General features: G+C 38.6%; 1 protein-coding gene across 5 annotated transcripts in view; it reads left to right on the forward strand.

Moving 5' to 3' along the window:
- Window positions 1-13,626, forward strand: part of LOC134534229 (E3 ubiquitin-protein ligase TRAIP-like) — a 61,988-nt gene extending 48,362 nt beyond the window's left edge. For 3 of the 5 annotated variants that reach the window (XM_063372539.1, XM_063372514.1, XM_063372505.1), the window contains 2 exons: window positions 173-428; window positions 12,236-13,626. In XM_063372539.1, coding sequence (XP_063228609.1) covers window positions 173-428; window positions 12,236-12,382 — 403 coding nt within the window. In that variant the 3' untranslated portion in view covers window positions 12,383-13,626. The remainder of the gene's footprint in view (window positions 1-172; window positions 429-12,235) is intronic. The other 2 variants (XM_063372531.1, XM_063372523.1) reach the window with 1 other exon arrangement.
- Window positions 13,627-20,300: the final 6,674 nt, after the last annotated feature.

The following is a 20,300-nucleotide window of genomic DNA, read 5'->3' on the forward strand; positions in this document are numbered from 1 at the left end:
ATTATTTTCCTCGAATATTGAGTCCTTCAATGCCAAGGATTTGATGATAATTTGGGGATTTGATTGCCCCATCCCTACATATTACCATCACAAAGTTAGGGAACTATCATAGCTGAGGAATGTATGTCGTGTGTTTGCATGCTTGCAAGTGATCTGTTTGGTGTTGACGCAGGAAGCTGGCGGAGGCCACCAAGTGGAAGATGGAGATGTCCGCGAAGGTGAAAGCAGTGTGGCACACGCTGTTCAAGCTACGTAGGGAGGTGACGCGTGTGCTTCTGGACGACCGGGTCTCGTTCTTCCAGCTGGAGATGAAACTGTGCATGCTGGCGTCGGAGTTGGACGCCCTCTGGCTGGACGTCGCCTCCCCCGACTCCTGGAGCTGCTCCGTGCGCCCCCGCAGGCCTGGCCCGGCCGGCGAGGAGAACCTGGTACTCGCTCGCTGTCACTAGTACCTCGGCTCATTACTGTCATGGCCCGTCTACTATAGCTATGTCCTAAACTTGTGTCCGAAGGACAATCGTCGCTGATTGGTCCACGTGACCCTCTGACGTCATGCGTCAAGTGGGCAAAGGTCCGAACCTACCTGGTCCGAAGACGACATTAGTCAATTTGAAATTTTTGTCCCAACCTGTGTACTTCGGACACAGAAAAAGAACAGAACACTCACGATATTTGAATTTCCGGTTCCCGTTTGAAAACGTGGTGTTTGTTTTTGTTATTGAAGGAAATGGAAGGTGTTGTTAGTCACTTATAACTTACATAACTTTCGTAAGTTCAATCTCAAACTACAAAGCATCAAAACAATAAACAAAATACATTTGGTTTGGCACATTTACTGCGCTCTGGTGACAACTTTAAAAATCAATACATTCGGACATCGGACATCGCAATTGTGGACAGGGCAGTTTTCGGTGAGACAATGTGACGTCACTCACATTCGGATAAGGACACGGACCACGTACAGGTTCGGACTATTGTAGACAGGCTTTTACTGCCAATTACCACAGATTTTCAGTAATTACTAGCTGATCATCTGTGCTTCGATACGGCAGTCTACACGCTGAGCACTTTCTCACTGCTTATTATACATGCCCCATCTCGTGGGTACGCCACTGCTGGGCGTCAAAAAAAAATTTAATTATGAAAAATTATCTTGTGAAACAAAATGGTTAGGAATAATTGAATAAATGGAATTAATATTGGATTAAACAGTTTTATTCCCCAGTTATTTAACCAACAATACTTAGCTGCAATGCCCGGTTAAGAATATATTGTGGTTACTGATTTAGACTTCCTGTTATGGAACTATGGAGTGTTACGTATTTTTTTAGAAATATCCCTTAAAATACGTAGTTACAAAAAAAATTATAAAAATCAACCCAGGACGTGAAATAAACCCTTAAGTTTTTTTAGAAGGTGATTAATTTTATGAATTTAGTTGCATTTGGTTGATGTATGTTGTATTACCTGGTATTTTGGTGTTTATGTTGCATGACATGCTTTCAGTGTTTCAGTTTTATTGCAATTCACCTTATAATTTTGTTTCGTACTGAAACTGTTACCAGATAACATGAAAGTCAAAAACGATAGCCGGACGTCCGATGACGCCGGTACCAGACGAACCACTGAGTCTTTCCTGATGGCCACCAGGATCGCTTGAGTTAATGGCAGCGAAATGGCGCCATATTTGAATTTTGAAGCGTCCAACACTTGAATTAGTTAACATAAATCTAGGGTAAGCACTATTTACAAATCCAACATACCGCCCACCAAAATGCATATTTTAAACATTTATTGGGCGGGCAACGGGCACAGCTTCACCACAGGCCGCAGAAAGGTGCCTTGTTGGGTCTTCACCTCAGCCACTCTCACGACACCATCTGAGCCAGGAAAAGTCTTCACAATACGGCCTAACTTCCAGCACAGTGGTGGTAGATTCGGATCTTTGATGAGAACCAAGGTGCCAACACTGAGGATGTCTTGGTCAGTTAGGCTCTTGGGTCGTTGCTGCAGCTGTTGTAGATAATCCTGGTGCCAGCGCTTCCAGAATGACTGATGCGCTTGCTGGATGAGTTGCCATCGAGACAAACGATTTAGCTTGAGGTGGGACAAATCTGGTTCGGGCACTAGTGCAGGAGGCCCCAAGACTAGAAAATGACTGGGTGTCAGAGCAGCCATGTCGTTTGGATTATTTGAGAGAGCACACAGAGGCCGTGAGTTGAGAATGGCCTCCACTTGTGTCATGAGAGTGTATAATTCCTCATAAGTGAGTACCTGAGCACCTACACTCTTTATGAGGAGAGACTTCACAGACTTTACACCTGCCTCCCACAGGCCTCCAAAATGTGGTGCTGATGGGGGATTGAAATGCCAGGTAACTTGGTGTTCAACCAGCGACTGAGCAAAGGAGTCATGTGTATCCTTGCTTGACATGAAGGCTCTTAGTCCAGTCAACAAGCGACTGGCACCGACAAAGTTAGTCCCGCAATCGCTGTGAAGGTCAGAGCATCGCCCCCGACGAGACAAGAAACGGCAAAAGGCAGCTATGAAAGCATCTGTCGTCAGATCAGAGGCCAGCTCCAAGTGGATTGCCTTGGTGGCAAAGCATACAAACAGGCACAAGTAGGCATCCTGGATGCGGGCCTTCCGCAGTCGGGACATGGTGATTTTAAAGGGTCCAGCATAGTCGACTCCTGTCTTGAGAAATGGCTTGGCTTGTGTGACACGATCGACTGGAAGATTACCCATGGGTGGGTTTCGAGGCACAGGGCGAACTCGAAAGCATAAAGTACACTTCTTCAGCCGTTGACGAATGAGGCCCCGAGCACCTACAATCCAGAAGTCACGTTGCACAGCAGACTGTAGTATGGTGGGACCACAGTGCATCAGATGGATGTGAAGGTGGTCAATTACAAGGTCTGTCAATCTGTGGTGTTTGGGCAGTAGAATTGGATGTCGTTGGTTGTAAGCCAAGTCTGATAGTTCCAAACGTCCGCCCACCCTGAGAATGCCAGCAGGATCCAAGAAGGGAGACAGCTTGAAGAGTGGACCCCGATATGGTTGGTTAGCTTGCAGAGCTTTGATATCAGATGCGAATGCTGAAGCCTGGGCTAAACGAACCCATACCATCATGGCATCTTTAAGCTCATTAGCATCTGGTGGACTACGGGGGGGAAGTTTCTTGAAGCGCAAACGTTGCACAAAGCGGAGACAATAGGCCGTAATGCGTTTGACCTTGCTTAAAGATGAGAACCTTTCCAGCAGCGTAGTGTCTGCCAGAGGGTTGACACTATGCAAGGTAAAGATCCGTTGTTCCATCACTGTTTCGTCCATGGTGTCCATCAAGCCGGTGAGTTGTGGCCATTCCTCTGGTGGCTTATACAGCCATGATGGACCGGTCCACCACAGCGAGTGGTCAGCTATCTCACTTGGAAACAAGCCCCTAGAGGCACAATCAGCCGGGTTGCTGTCTGACAACACATGATTCCAGTGCTTTGCTGGGACAAGGTCATGGATTTGGCCGACACGATTTGCAACAAAAGTTTTCCATTTATGAGGTGATCCACGGATCCAGTGGAGGACAACTGTAGAGTCTGTCCAGGCAAATATTTGGTCTAGGTTCACATGAGGTCCATAATTTTGCAAGATTCTATGCATTGTGCGAGCAAGCAGCAAAGCACCACAGAGTTCCAGGCGAGGCAATGACACTCTTTTAATTGGGGCTACCTTTGACCTTCCAACCAGAAGGTATACAGATACTGAGCCATCAGGTGAAGTGGCTCTGAGATAAACAACTGCCGCATAACCTTGCTCCGAACTATCAGAGAATCCATGGATCTCTAGTAAGAGTTCTCTTTGGGTCACTGGGACAAATCTTGAAATAGTGATGCTAGCCAGACTAGGAAGCTCTCGCTGGAACCGCTGCCACGTTGCAAGGATGTCGGCAGGAGGAGGGTCATCCCAATCTATGCATCGAATCCACAAGTGCTGAATGAGGCATTTTGCAAGCAGGACCACAGGTGACAGCCAACCTAGAGGGTCAAATATTCGCGCCAAGTCGGACAGTATGCTCCGCTTCGTAGCTGTCGAGGAAGTAGGTTGAACATTGTAAGCGAATGCATCCACTTCAGATTGCCACTGCAGACCCAATATTTTTGACGGTGGGAAGTCCACAAGTGTTGTCCAAGGGGAGAGCCTTGCTGCCCTGCACCAAGTCTTCGGAAAGCCAAGAGAGCAGAGATAAATCATTACTGGCAAATTTTCGCAACTGAAAACCACCAGCCTTGAGGAGGTCAATTAACTCTCTTTGCAATGAGATAGCATCACGTGCATTGGGTGCTCCAGTTACAACATCATCAACATACGTGTCTTTTAGAAGGACTGATGATGCCCGAGGGAATCTATCTTTCTCATCTGCAGCCAGTTGATGGAGTGTGCGGATAGCAAGGTAGGGTGCAGATGACACGCCATAGGTAACAGTGTTGAGCCTGTACTCACAAACTGGATCATCAGATGGTCGCCACAGAATTCGTTGACAGTCGCGGAATTCCTCTTGAACTAGAATCTGACGGTACATCTGTCGTATGTCAGCAGTAAATGCAACTGCATGATCTCGAAATGAGAGAAGAACGTCAGCTATGTCTCTCTGCAGTTTGGGTCCCGTAAGTAATTGATCATTCAGAGAAGTTCCTTTGCTGTCCTTGGCCGATGCATCAAAGACCACACGTAACTTTGTTGTACTACTGTCTGGTTTCAAAACTCCGTGATGCGGAATATAAAACGACGGTGTAGTCAACTGGGGTTCCTGAACCATTGACATATGACCCTGGTCAACGTAATCTGACATAAATTCTATATAGGATGCCTTAAAATGAGGGTTTTTGTTCATCTTGCGTTCAAGGTAGTGAAAACGTTTTAGTGCTTGAACACGTGATTCCTCAAAATGAGGTGAAGGCTCCTTGAAAGGTAAGGCCACACTATATCTACCATTCTCATCTCTTCTGCAAGTCTCGAGAAAGATCTGTTCACATCGAATGTCCTCAGAGGAAGGCTTTGGGGGTACAATAACCTCTTCCACCTCCCAAAACTGCCGAACTGTGTCGTCAAGTGTTGGTGTAATAGAATGAAGTGATACACAACTGAGCGATACTGCAGATGTTGGTACTCTCCCCATCACTACCCATCCAAAGACAGTGTCAATCGCTACAGGGACCTGGGTACTGAGACTTAGTGTGCGTCCGCTCAGCACATAGGGAAACAGATCTGCCCCAATTAGCACGTCAATAGGCCCAGGCTGTGCATAGTGAGGGTCAGCTAGTTGCAAATGGGAAAGATGATCCCATGAATGAGGGTTCAGTTGTGTTGTAGGCAGTGAGCCAGTGATCTTAGGCAAAATGAAGGCAGTGAGTGACAATCGCGGACCCTCCTGACCAACTGGTTTCACTAAACAGTCAACTACTCCCCTAGCGACATGCACTGGTACCTGGGAAACACCGTAGACTGGCAGAGCTGCCTTTCGACGTATTAAGCCTAGCCTCTTCACACAACCTTCTGTCATGAAGCTGGATTGGCTGGCAGAGTCCAAGAGTGCTCGAACTGTGTGAGTCCTGCCAGAGCTGACTGGAATTTCTATGAGTGCAGTGGACAGCAAAATCGTAGATGGACTATCTTGATTATGCAGTTCGGATGCAGCCAAATATTGTCCAGGAGATGAAGCACACAACGCATTCACACCATCATGGTCTGGTGACTGTGGTCGCATGTCACTAAAATGAAGTAGTGTGTGATGTCGAGAGTCACAAGACCGACAATGAGAAGACGAAAGGCATGCACTTGCATGATGAGACGTTCGCAAGCAGTTCAAACAGAGGTTTCCTGACCTCACCATCTGATACCTTTCCTTTGGGGATGACTCAAGGAACTTGGGGCACTGGTAGATTTCGTGAGGTCCACTGCATATGACACACTTCACTGACTTGGAAACAGTGTTTCCTGCGAATGACTGATGTTGCACATATCTAGAAGCTGGCTTAGAATAAATAGACGACTTGCTCTTAAAGGTTTTCCCAGACGTCACTAGCTGTGACTCAGCTGCACGGCGATAACCCTCTAAAAATAACAAAAACTCGGTAAGCTTGGGTAACTCTGCTCCCTTGTCATTAATAAACAGCTCCCACTGGTTACGCAAAACCTTATCCAGCTTAGCTTCAATGATATGCAGCAACAGCGGGTCCCATTTTTCAACATTGACATCCAGCACTCGTAATGCCGCAATGTGCTCTGCCAGAAGAGACATCATCTTATTCACTGATGCTGGGGCCTCTAATGACACAGATGGTATTTGCATAATTGCTTCAATGTGCAATGAAACAATCAAGCGCTTGTTACTGTACCTCTTAGACAGTAGTTCCCAAGCAATACTATAGTTCGAATCAGTCAAGGGTAATGCCTGAATTACTGCCAACGCGTCACCAGACAAAGATGACTTTAGGTAAGATAGTCTCTCTACATTGGTGAGACTTCTGTTGTCTACAACTAGAGCCTCAAACAGGTTTGAGAAGCTGAGCCATTCTGTTGGATTACCCTGAAAGTGGGGTAAATCAATAGCTGGCAGACGGGGTGACGACCCAGCTGCACATTGATTACGTGTTTCTTTGTTCCGGTTCTTAGAATCCTGCACTAATGTGTCCCAGATTGCATTAACTTCATAATAAAGATCGTCGAAGTGATTTAGCCTACTTGTATGCCTTGTGTCATCAAAATCAACTTGCTCCTTGCATGCCAATTCATAAGCCAAATGGTCATCTTCAAACCCATTACGAAGCTGAGATAAGTCCCGACAGGTTGCAAAGAATAATGACTGCTTGGAAGTGTCTGTAGTAACCCTTTTGGCCAGATCCGCGGCACGCTGTAATCGGTTTTCGGCACGCTCCAGACGTCGCTCCAGAGCTGAAACACTGTCAGTCATGGTTGTGTTTATTCTACTTAAGTACACTCAGTCAAAAATGGGAGCACCAACTAAAAATTTAAATGTAAACGATTTTTCAGCAAAAAATCGATTCTGAACCGAGCGGTGTTTATAAAATCGATTTTATAACTAAAATCGATTTTAAACTGAGTAGTGTTTAAATAATCGATTTTCAATGTCTGCGAATCGATTTTGTATCGATATGTGTAGTAATGCCGAACAAAGACTTGGCAAAATCTATGTTAACGGTCTACTTAATAATTCAAAGTCATATTTCACCGCCAGTCTTAGAAAACACGCAATCCTATAGCAGACCGGTCATTATCAGTATCTGGTTACCGTGGAAAGATAAGAAATAATAGTGCGGCACGACACAAAAGGCTTCGTCAGCACCAACACCGTCAGTGTGATAAAGGCAATTTTTATCTTCCCTTACGCACTCAGTTCTTATCTTCCCTTACGCACTCAGTTGTTATCTTCCCTTCCACGGGAAGCTAATAGCACATTAAGATGATAACCCGTTCACGTTTTTATGGCGGGGCAACGACGGACAAAGGAGACTCGGTACAATGAACGACGCAAACAAACACTCCGAATCTCTCCACGTAACTAGAACTGAGCCCGATAGCTCAGTAATCGCGGTTAGCGGATTGATCCGGCCCGGAGGACCAAATGTTTCGTACTGAAACTGTTACCAGATAACATGAAAGTCAAAAACGATAGCCGGACGTCCGATGACGCCGGTACCAGACGAACCACTGAGTCTTTCCTGATGGCCACCAGGATCGCTTGAGTTAATGGCAGCGAAATGGCGCCATATTTGAATTTTGAAGCGTCCAACACTTGAATTAGTTAACATAAATCTAGGGTAAGCACTATTTACAAATCCAACAAATTTTGTCCCTAGTCATCGTAAACCATCTTGAGTCTGAATGTTTTTCATTTACCAAAACAATTATGTATGGATTTTACTCGCAAGGAAAGATGTCCTCATGCTATGTGTTAGACATTCAATTTTGTGGTTGTAGTATTAGCTCAGCTAAATTTTTAAAATGGAAGATTTCAATGTGGTTTTATTTTTATAAAAGCTTTTTATATAATAATGGTGTAATACTAAACCCAGGAAATGGAAAAATATTTGAAACTTTTTACACCAAATATTTCGTCATTTTGACTGAAGTACATCCACTTGGAATAAAATATTTTTTTTTGCAAAAAAGGGTCTTTTTCAAGTACTTATTAACTGTAAGGAAAAAAAAATTGAGATACCAAGATGTCCAATATCAGAAGGGAAGCTTTATTAATTTTTACATCCACTTGGTTTGAATATTTTATCACAAACTTCATATGCATGATGTTAAAGAACAAACTGTGGTATGTCCTTTAAAAAATTCAGGGTACATACCAAAAACGAAGTCACTGGCTTATACTAAAACATACAAGAACATACCTGGAGAAAGAAGGTATTCTTATCCCTAGTAATCTCATAAGTGTGAAAGTGTGTTTGTCTGTCATTCTTTCACGCAGAAATGGAGCATTGGATCGACATGCGATTTTTAGCATATAGATTCATTAAGGGGACGGAAAGTGATATAGACTACATATACCGTAATCACTCGCGTAATGTCCGCAGTAATTTGACCACATTTTTGGCCAAAAAAATGGGGTGCGGACATTATGCGAGGAAAAATACAAAAATACAAAATTTTGTGTCTTAATTATTACTAAAAAGGCACAAAACGTATCTAAAATCAATTTGGATTTCACTAGCTAGGTATTTTAAAAGAATATTGCTGCGGGATCGCTTGCAAACAACCCGGCTTAGACCATGTTTACTTTGCTGTAATTGCCACCGGTAACTGTCTCGCACCCGCCGGAACATTAAAAAAAATTACGCGCTACACTGAAATAAGTGTGGTTACGTGTGCCTTATTAATGTGATTAATATGTGATGGATTAAAACGGCTATTAACGGCACGGCTGCAATATTTTAGCCGTACCATATCCTTACGTGCAGCGCGTAGGGAACCAGCGAGCTGGCAACAGCGCAGTGACTCACCAGTTCCCCATCTGCTGCGCACTGTACTCCCCCCCCCCCCCTCCTCCCGGCAATCTGATGGCCTTCGTGACGTAGAGAAGGAGGAAGGGGAAGGAAACATTTAGAGTGTGAGAATGGCCAAGGGAGGGATTCCAACCAAATGTAAACAAAGAGGGGTTCTGTTCTGTCCTGACACGTAAAACAGGGTACACACTAATTAAAGTTGACGTTTATTTTACGCTGCGCTGCGCTGCGTGTCTTACCTCAACTGAAAACAAGACTGATCCACGCCGTGTTGCATTTGTTGACTGCAACTGTTCTTTTATTTTCCGCCACTGACGAACACTTTTTTCGTACACTTCAATCTCCCTTTCAGCAGCCCTGTTCCCATGCTCTTCAGCATAACGAACAGCATAACGAACAACTCTTAATTTAAACCGTGCAGTGAAGGATTTACATTTACCCATTCTGTACTCTACACTACAAAACTCGACGCGAAACTCATGCCTTGAACTTGCGTGCGTGTTGGTCAGCTGTGTTTACTGTTACCGTAGATGACTGGTGCGGACATTATGCGAATTTTTAATTTTTTTTTTTAAGGATATATAAATAAAGGGTGCGGTGGTGCGGACATTACGCGAGTGAATACATTGTGAAATTCCATCCCTAAGGGGGCGAAAAAGGGGTAAATTCAGTTTTATAATAGAAAATCATAGGAGATAAGTCATAGACACACACAAACTGAGTTTGTATCATTTATCTATGTCTGTCACACGGTTTAGAAACTTCCTATCCTTCTCCTTGGCGAAACCCATCTGCTTAGTGAAACTCGCGACTGCTAGTGAACTAAAGGCACTAATAACAGTTTAGTTTAGAACTTCATTAATAGATGGCATCGCTATCATTTGGTGCACCCGTCACGTCTTGCTTAGGGGTAAATTATCTTCCCACAAAATGAAGCTGAAAATTGGTGTCCCGGGTTTGCTGATGCGTAGCCTTGATGCACCAAGATTGTGCAAACAATGGGACTTAAATCAAAATTACCCATTTTTCAAGTGTATGCTCTACAGATCTTAAACTCGGCTTATATATTATTATGTGTTTAGCGCAGGAAATGCCTAGTACTTCAGGTATTACTTTTATAATGTTGGGTAAATACAACCAATATAAACGGTTTATATATTTTAATATGCCATCATTTTTGTAATGGGTTTGTGATTTCTACTTATACCTGCTGCATGGTTTTTAAGTAACGCAATGGTTTTATTGGTTTTTATGTCTTGTTGGAAGAATGTCGTCCAACATCCTTAGCGGCCATTGCTCACCCCAGTTGACCAACACCACCTCTCAAGGCCGGACATACCCACATCCCAGGGACTTCATCGTTGCGTGCTACTGATATATTTAATTGTAGTTAATTTAAATTCATCTGAAACTCTTTCTTTCATCCTCGGGGCCGCCTCGAGATGGCAACTGTTTAAACTAAGTAATTTAAACCCTCTCAGGATATTTGAAACGACCCAAAGTTTTTACTGAGCCATGTGGGTGCGCTAGACTGCAAGTAAGCCTATTCATGCCCGAAGGGTCTTTTATCCAATTTGAGTATCATTTCTTTATAACATGTTTTTCATTACCGTGAAGCATGCAACAAAAGCTTGGACTTTGTAATTCTCTTTGACCATGTGGGAGTGTGTGGAGGTCTAGAGGCGTGTGGAACGCCAAAGAGTCCACGTCGTATTCTACCCTTACATGTCTGACACAGAGTGGAAGAGATTACTTGCACAAGGTACAACTAACAGAAGCATGACTGGTTTTTTATTTCCCCCCCCCCCCCCCCCCCTTAGGCCTCACCATGCCCTGAGCTGAGTATGCTAGCTGGGTCTGTGTGCCCTTAAACATAAGGTGGCACCCATTAAAATCGTTACGTCGGTACACTCTCACCAACTAACACCTGGCCTCAAATCAGAGTAATATGTAATTTGTTTGATTTCACAAATTTATCTGCATTTTGGTGTTATATGATGGTGTATTGGCATATATTTGGGTGTTCTGTTTTGTGACAATACACCATTAAGTTTTGTCCCTGGTGATATAACATAATTAATTGACTCATACATTTCAAAAGACTACAGGAATAAGTGGTAGTTTTAGTGATTTGGCTCCACTCCATAACTTGCTTTACTTCAGACGTGGACATATGAGACGTCACCACTGACATAGATACTTAAACTTACATGCTGGTTAAACATTGTAATAATTCAATCTTATTATTTGATTTGTTACCCAAGTGTTGTGACATTGAGCCCACCATATTCTTGATTAGATTAATAAATTTAATAGTAAAAATCACAGGCTGTCTGCTAGGAGAAATAAATAAATTGGAAGAATACAAGTATAATCTACTTAATAAAATTTCCTGAATATTATAACTCAACCAATAAATACATACAGGTTTACACTTTGAATAAAATATCCCTCTTTTTAAGTCTAAATTTCTAAATACATACATTGAGAATGTATTTTTTTAACAGGGAATTTGGTAATATGAATATTATAAATAATACTTAATATGTATTATATTGAATTCAATAACAACACATTAAAATATGTAGTGCCATATATGTGCGTGTGTATTTTTATATGTACATATGCACCTACACCTACAGAGTACTGCTCTTTCTAAAGTACCTATTCTTCTAGGATGAAGTGTGAAGGCTACAAGTAATGTTTGAAAATGCTGACCAGATGGAAAAGACTATGTGAGATGTTCTGTCTGGCTGTTCAAACTACTACTACTACTATGGTCATTCGACTTTGTTTGCTTAAGTGTGGATTGGGCATAGTCATTGTAAAAGACTCGGAGATAGTTAACACCAATTTACTCCCAAATGCAAAAATGACTCTATTTCATTCAGTGCCTTCAGATAAGGAAAAATTATTTCATAGGATTACATCACTAACATTAATTCTATCCACACTTCTCAAAATAACACGTTTTATTTGTCACGTTGAAGCATAGCTTGTTCAACTCAGGACCCTGACATTAATGCTGATTTAATTGTTTTGCATAAGTGTATAAAAAAAGTTACTAAAATTTTTTAATCAAAGGTTTTAATTACAAGATTTATGGATAGAACTACATATGATAATTGTAATGATTTAGCAAAGAAAAATGTAAATTTTTAAGGAAAAAGGGGGCATTCTAGGAGTGTGTTTGGGTTTTGCTACAGCTCGCAGTGAACACAGCAAGCCAGGTGAGGAGGTCAATCGCCCCCCATGGCTCGGCAGGACCGTCCAGGCGAGAGTCCTTCCCGCTGGCTTCCCCCCGTGCTCGCCCCACGGTGAGGCCACTCTCGGATGTCTTTGACCTCGACTAGCGTGCGTCCAACAGGCGAAATATTGGTGTACAAGGATCAATGGCAGTTGGCATATCTAGAAGAAAGGATTTTAACAGAGTTTTATATAATATTTGCAATTTTACTGTTAAGTTTATTGTTGGGTATTTTGGACTCATTATATATATTTATTTTTAAAATATGTTTACTAGTCTTTAATTGTAAGAGTTATTAACTTAATGCTCGTGCTTAGGAGCTTGTTGTGTTTGAGTGTATGAATTTCATTTGTGCAGTACGTGTATTTCTGTAGCTTAAGTATGAAGTTGCCTGGTGAGTAAAAATAAGACTTACGTCAAAATCACAGTTATACCATGTGAGGTTACATGGCCAATAATTTAACATGGATACTTAGGATTTATTGTGGCAAAATTTGGTGTTAGTCTGTCTTGAGACTTTTTAATGTGTAAAGAAATGAAGTGAAATAATGTTTTTGTGTGCTTTTCTTTTTAATGGTAAGAATATTTACAGCCATGTTTAAATGAAAATTTATTTTGGACAGCGACAGTGCATTATTTGGTTTTAATAATTATTATATTTCTGTCTATCTCTAGCTTCCACCAGATAATGATGTACTAGTAAACTTTTAATTTGTGTTAATGATAACTTATTATAATTTAAATTGTTTTTGAATGTTCTGAACTTCACTTACATTAATATATACTTATTGTTCATGCCTAACAGAAATAATTTTATGTATGACAGTTCTTAATGCAGCTAAGTTAAGCTTGCGAAATTGCTTGATTTTGGCACTTTTTTGTCAGCGTGGCAGACAGAAAATGGATATTATTATGTATGTATAACCAAGACTCATATTTTACTTAGTACTAATTTGTAGCCATATTTTATTTATATGATTTTTGTAGTTAGTTAATAGTTATTATAATGTAAAGTATTGATTATGAGACAAATAGTAACTTGGATCTGTTCAGAAACTTTGAAAATTGAGTGATATAATTACTTTTATGGGGACAATAAAAGGTTTTACTATGTTTATAGAGTTAAACTGGTGGTTTCAAATACAAGGTGATACTGATAGTACAATAAGATACAAACCCTGTAAGCTAACCAATGAAGTGTTTTAATAAGAATAAGACCTTTATAAAATCATGTGATTATGATGTGACCCCTTGCTCAAATGTTTGTGAAAGATTATTCTTGAGATATATTTAGTTAACATAAAATTATATCATTGTTATATGTAAATAAATAAAATTTCATTATGTAAAGGTGTCTTTACTGTTCTCTTCTGGTAATGTAATTAGCACCAACTGCTTCACTTATTGTCTTTGGCAAGATTTCAATTGAGAACCGAATGGAATGGGCTTCACTTCAACGCCTGTCTGCCATGTGCTGTTGATATTTTGCTCCGAGCCTGATTTATTCACGTGCAGGCAAACCTGAAAGATCCCTGGCTGACATTAAATACTACTGTGAACAAACAACTGTGTAGTATCCCGATTTAAAATTGGAAAGTACCTATAAGTTTTAAGAAAGCGAGGAACAAGAGTTACTAAAAGCTACTGAAACAATGCAGACTAGTTATAACTATAGTGTAGTGAGGCCACTTGTGGCGGCCTCAGTCTTGGTTATTACTATTACCTTTATTTTGCGTAAAGTTTATTTTAAGATGAGTTAATTTTTTTATAAGATTATTTATGTGTTTATATTATCTAATGGTGTATGTTATTATTTATTTATTGTAACTTTTTAATCGTATACCTTTTTTTATTTTACGTTAAGTACCCTTATTCTGGAGTGGGACTTGCAAGAAATAACCAGAACGATCTAGCAGAGTGAGGGGTGGTAGTAGAGGAGGGGGGTGACGTCAGCTTACGTGACAAGGGGAGGCGACGGCCAGCTGTTTGCAGTGGAAAGAGTGTGTGTTTGACCGCTGGCCACGGAACTACGCGGTGGATAGTAGAATTTGCATCCCAGCGAAGAGTAACTAGTGTTACGTTACGTGAATAAGATTTAATATGACGGTAACACCACAACACCTTGGGCGAAGCAACATAAGTGGTGGTATACGAGAACACGATATTTGAGGGCCTAATGCACGGGCCACCGATACAGCGCGATGCAAGAGGCGCTAAAAAGTGAGTGGGGTTTACACCCGACCCCGGCAGTCACCAACTACAGAGGTATGCTTCAGTAACAAGTAAGTGCGAGAACTGGATTTTGCACTTTTTACCCGGCTGGAAAGACTTATGGAAGACGTGTTTGAAAGGCAGAGTGCGGCGACGGGAATTGCTGGTTGAATTTATCTAGACTGAAGGATGTCACTATTTCATTTCCCCCCCCCCCCCCCTCCCTCCATAATAGACTTTGTGGGACTTTGGAATATAATTAAATTTAGTGTAAGTGTGTCTGTATACAAATGTCGCTACCTGCGTTAATTTCAATTATAGCAATTTAAATGATATCTCGAATTAACCTTTTAGATCCCTTTACCCTTTTACAGTACTTAATTTTGAGCATCTTATTTTTGGTAATTCATTATTATAACTATCACAATAGGTTATGCAGGACTGTCGGTAAATTTAGCATGCTAATGATTTATTTTGCGCACTGGCCAAATGTTACACCAGTCCATGTGCGTCTGTTGAATTTAATTTTACTACACTTTCAATATCATCATGGCAGTGGTGACGCGTATACGGGACTGGCGTGGCGAGTGCGGACGTGTGCAACTACCCCGGTATAAGGGGGGATGGCCACAGTAGTTCCAAAGAAATTTTTGTTACACAAATTATACTCTTTAACTTTTGGCATTCACGATAGGCTCCTTGTTATTGAATATTGCACCATACAAGATGTGCTGCAACTTGGTCTTGGGGCATGGAAGTAGCACAATTTTGCTTAGCCATATGCAGGCTAAAACAAATTTCAGTGTTATTTAATGAGTAATGTGTGTGTGTGATATTCAATTTGATTGGGGGGAAAAAAAGTAGTATTCGCTGAACCCTAGCACATAATTGGCAGTATCCCAAGAAAACCCACTGGCTAGCAGAAGCGGCAGAAGAAAAAGTTTACTTGGGTTGTTAAATGGTATGCAGGGCTATAGTGGAATGTACATTGAGAACTTTCTTGAGAGTTTTTCAGGTGCATTTGATTGATGGTGTTTGACAAAAATTTTACATTACTTGCTTTCAGCCATTTAATAATTTTTTATTCATTTGATAAAATTTTAAAATTATTAATAGTAGGAACACTTTTAACAACAGGTGTAAATCTGTGGTCTGTACAGTAATTTTTTGGTGAATAAAAATTGCTAAATTGGCAGATAAGATACCTAAATATTTTAAAAATAAGTGATGGGTTTCTATCTCTATCAACCCTTAAAAGTTTAAACCATAGGATTTTTCCATGCCAACAGAGGCAAACTGTGAGCCAGTAGTCATGCATAAGAGACTACACATATTTTGAGGCCAGATTTGGTCTCGCTATTGTTGCTTCTTTAGCTTACATGCTAGTAAATATTTACATATGACTTTTGCACAATCTTTTAGATTTTTAGATTAAAATGAGCTATCATAACAAGTGAGAAAAAAACCCTATTTAAAAAAAATACTTATAACTTCCTTAGTTGCATGGTAAAGTGAGCATTAAGCTGCTATAAGAGGCAAGATTATTTTGTCAAAATCAAAATAACACCAAACACTGAAATAGAACTCAGTATATCGCCAAATACTGAGATGGAAGTCAATACACCGCAAGGCAAAACACAAAAGTCAGTGAAATTCACTTTATTACCTCATTTGTAAAAATTAAAATATAGAATATATTTCATAAATATTAAATTCAGGCTTTTATTTAAAAACTAAAGATAGTGCGTTCAAAGTAAAAATAAATATTTAGTTTGTTTTTAAGTCAATAAAATTATTTTACAGCTGATACCCTGCAGACTTGGCTAAATCCAAAAGCATATTGGCACTAAAAATAAACTTAAACCACTCACTCAAATATTTTTTTTTTCCCATTGCTTAAAAGGTTATGCAGGGGTAGTAGCTCCAATAATACAATTTGTTTTGATATTTGAGTAATTTAATAATGTTATATATTTATGCATGATGCTTTAAAAAGAATAATGATGAAACTTGCCAAAATACAGTGTCACAAAATCTTGACTTTAACCCCTGCATTAAAAATAAAAATATTTAGTTGTACTTTTTATGGTTATATTAATAACAATAACTAAGGAACATTACAGAAGAATACTGAATGTTTTAACTGAAGTTTTTTGTTTAACTTAGTCTCATGATTTTAAGTCTCTTACCACAAATTTTTGAAGCAGTTGATTAACGTAACTGTGCTTGATATGTTCCTATTATAATTTTTAATGACAGAATTTGATTTTTTTTATAACACCGTAAAATCTTGGCTCTATAGCGAAGTTTTCTCCTACATTTGTGTTGAGCATCATATCATCTTTAACCTGTTACTCTGGCCTGTGTGTAATTTTGTGTCACATAACACTTAAGACTATTCTGTAAAAATGGAAATCTTAGCCATACCATAAATTTAAACCTGGACACAAATTGGTTTCTTTTACATTGTGTTCTAAGCTATGTACATTATTCATTATTACACAAACAGTCAATTATTCATTAAAGTGGTAAATATGCATTTGGTGCATTCATTTCCTCAGTTTGTGATCAAAGCTAAATTATTACTACTGAATATTTATTACTAAAATACAATATTACAGAACAGTAAAGCCATACAAAGGAAATGCAAAAATACACATATAATCTTGTCATGAACAATAAATATATTTCTAAGATATCACAGTTATGTGCAACATGAATTTTTTTTTAAGTTTAAATAAATTTGCTAGTTCTAGTATACATTTATAACTCAATGCATATTATTTCATGTACAAAAACTATAAGGGAAACTGAAAATTCATTTCCTGGATTTTTTTTTTTTTTACATGAATTCAGCAGTAAAATATTTAATTTAATAGTTTGTTTTTATGCGGACACTGGATCAGAAACTACAACATGCCTCACAAAAGCCACAAAATTTCTATTCTACAATTAATTAGAAGAATTATTTTTATTATTTACCAATTTTATCCACATTTAGAATAGAAAAGCAATTGCATATAAAAATTAAAAAATCAAATCATTATTCTCCAACACAAATTTTTAACTACCTACTGCATTTGCACGCAACATACATTTAGGTAACAATCACCTAAAGAGGCTATACTCTGTTACAAAATGATACCATTATTAATATTAATTAAAATATAATATATTGTCAAATTCCAAGATAAACTAATCTCTTAATACATAGCTTTTCTTAATAAATAAAAAAGGGAGGGGTGGGAAATTTATTTAAAAAAAAAAGTAAAATTTTGTGAAATGTATATTTTAAATAGTCTACTTGCCCCACAGTAGCAGATTTTAGGCACAAATTTTGTTTGCAGACCATGCATTTAACTAAAGACTAATTAATGACTTCATCCGTAACTAAGGGTAAGATGTATTTGTTATGTTAAGGCTCAGCTTCACTTGTCATATTGGTTTATTGCATTTTCGTGCTATTTTTTTTATCTAGTAAACCAGTCTTTTGGTTTGAATCAATATCAAATACAAATATCAAAATATTCTTGAATATAAGTATTTCAATTTAGTATTAAGCTATGGAGATTATTTTATTATACAAATAATTACTCGTAAATGGTATTTGACATTATTATCTGGCATGGTATTTGAAATTTTGAATATTCGCACACGCCTAATACATAAGCATTGCATTTTGAGTTTGGTAGCTAACTTTTTCCACCAGATATATACTACACTTTACGAGGCGTTTTTAAACAATCAGACAAATAGTATTTATAGTTAATATTTTGCCTGACATTTTTAACGTCTTCACACATTAGAAATTCACTTTGTTCCTACATGTTGTTAAATATGTTCAAAACTGCTTCTATAATCTCTTTGTAGTAATATTTCTTTATAAAATTATAAACTTAGCAATCAAACTAAAGATTCAATATGATGGATGAAACTGATCCTTAAGTGCCTCACCAATGCCACAACCTGCTTCTCATGCCTTCCACAGAGATAAAGAGTTTCCATGGACGGGTAGGAGACGAACAGTTTCTCAGCCGTAACAAATTTTTCATGTTAATACCAAAAATTTGGCTGTCATAGAAAACTACAAAATTTATTAGAATGTCTAAAATTAATACTGACAGTTACAAATATTATCCTCTGGGAAGTCACTGGCAATGAATGAATGAATGAATTGTTAACCTATCGCTGACATCAGGGTCATTAGAGACGATGTGGGGTGATGAGATGAGAATGGAGCATTGCATGGAGCATTGAAGGTATGACCGTTGGGAAAAATGGGATTATCCCGAGGAAACTCAGCAACTCATGGCAATGTCTGTAACTTATCCCACATGCAAACAATCCCGGTTCGACCCTACCGCCTTTGCGAGTAGTCTTGTTGATAATGGCTGAAACTGTAATGATAGTTAATAGACCCTCCTTAATGAAGGCAAAATTTCAATATCAACCAATGTAAAATTATTATGGCTTAGACACTTGTTAAAAATTAGAACCAAGTTGGAATCTTTGGTACTGACTATACCCTACACCCCATTTTCAAAACTAAAGTCACAAAAATGGTGCAAATTATAATGTAGTAAATTTGGCTATAAAGGACACCATTAATATTTTAAGAGAAATCTCATTTTTTGAGTACAAAGAGTCACAAAAAGGGTAAAGCTTAATATCGTGTAGATTTGGTACATTTTGGACAGCACTACTTGTACAGTATACATTACAAGTGATATGTATTATTTATGTACAATAACAATAATATTTATAATATTAAAATAGTTCAATGCCAATTCTGATATTATGTACAAACAAATACTAGTATACAGAACCCTTTCCAGTATTAATAATAGGACTGGGCTGATACCGGTACTGGTACACACATTGTATGCTTGAGGAGAATACAAAGTACATCTACCAGAATATGTAATCAATTAAAACTTTTTTTTTTTTTAATATTTCTCTCCTCAACGTTCAAAGTTTTGCATACAAAGTATGTTATTCATTCAAAAATCTCAAAACATTACAAACTTTGACTCACTGCATAAGGGCGGGTAACACCACGTCTGGCTGCACGCGAGGCCTGGATGAAGCTCAGCACTAGAGATGAAACAATCCAAAACTATAGAAAGTGGAAAGGGGGGGGGGGGAGGCCATCCATTATTACACAGCTGTGTTGTCCGTGCGTGGGTAACTACTCCTCTATTTCTAGCCATGGTCACACTAGGCTTCTGCGAATTAATTTTATTGAAATCAAATTTTGATTAAGCATCAAATTATTCACGAATATCACATATTTTCCTAATAAAATTTTAACACAGAGTGGAACTTTTCTTCACACTTCACAAGAGTTCAAGAAAAGAAAATTGGTGCCATATACTGTAAAATGAAATAAAATAAAAACAAGGCAATGCATTTTCAAAAATTACTAAAATCATTGATCTGAAATTTACATAAATATATAGCATATTAACATTTTTTAAATCATAATTAAATATTGTTTGTTACATATAACAACAATTTTATATATATATATATATATATATATATATATATATATATATATATATATATATATAATGTTGCAAAAAGCCAATCCTGTTTTCTCAATAACTCATCTTAGCTTAATACATATAACATTTTTTTATTAAAATATTTTTTAACGAGTTTTACTTGGTATATCTATTGATTACAAACAAATAATTATTTTATTTGAAATGTCAAATTAAATATCATGTAGTTCTTGGATATTGAACATCAAATTGTTCTAGATAATTGAATTCATGCATACTGAATATCAAATATCACATTTACGAATA

This window comes from Bacillus rossius, chromosome 1 (assembly GCF_032445375.1).
Source record: "Bacillus rossius redtenbacheri isolate Brsri chromosome 1, Brsri_v3, whole genome shotgun sequence".
NCBI classification, from domain to species: Eukaryota; Metazoa; Arthropoda; class Insecta; order Phasmatodea; family Bacillidae; genus Bacillus; species Bacillus rossius.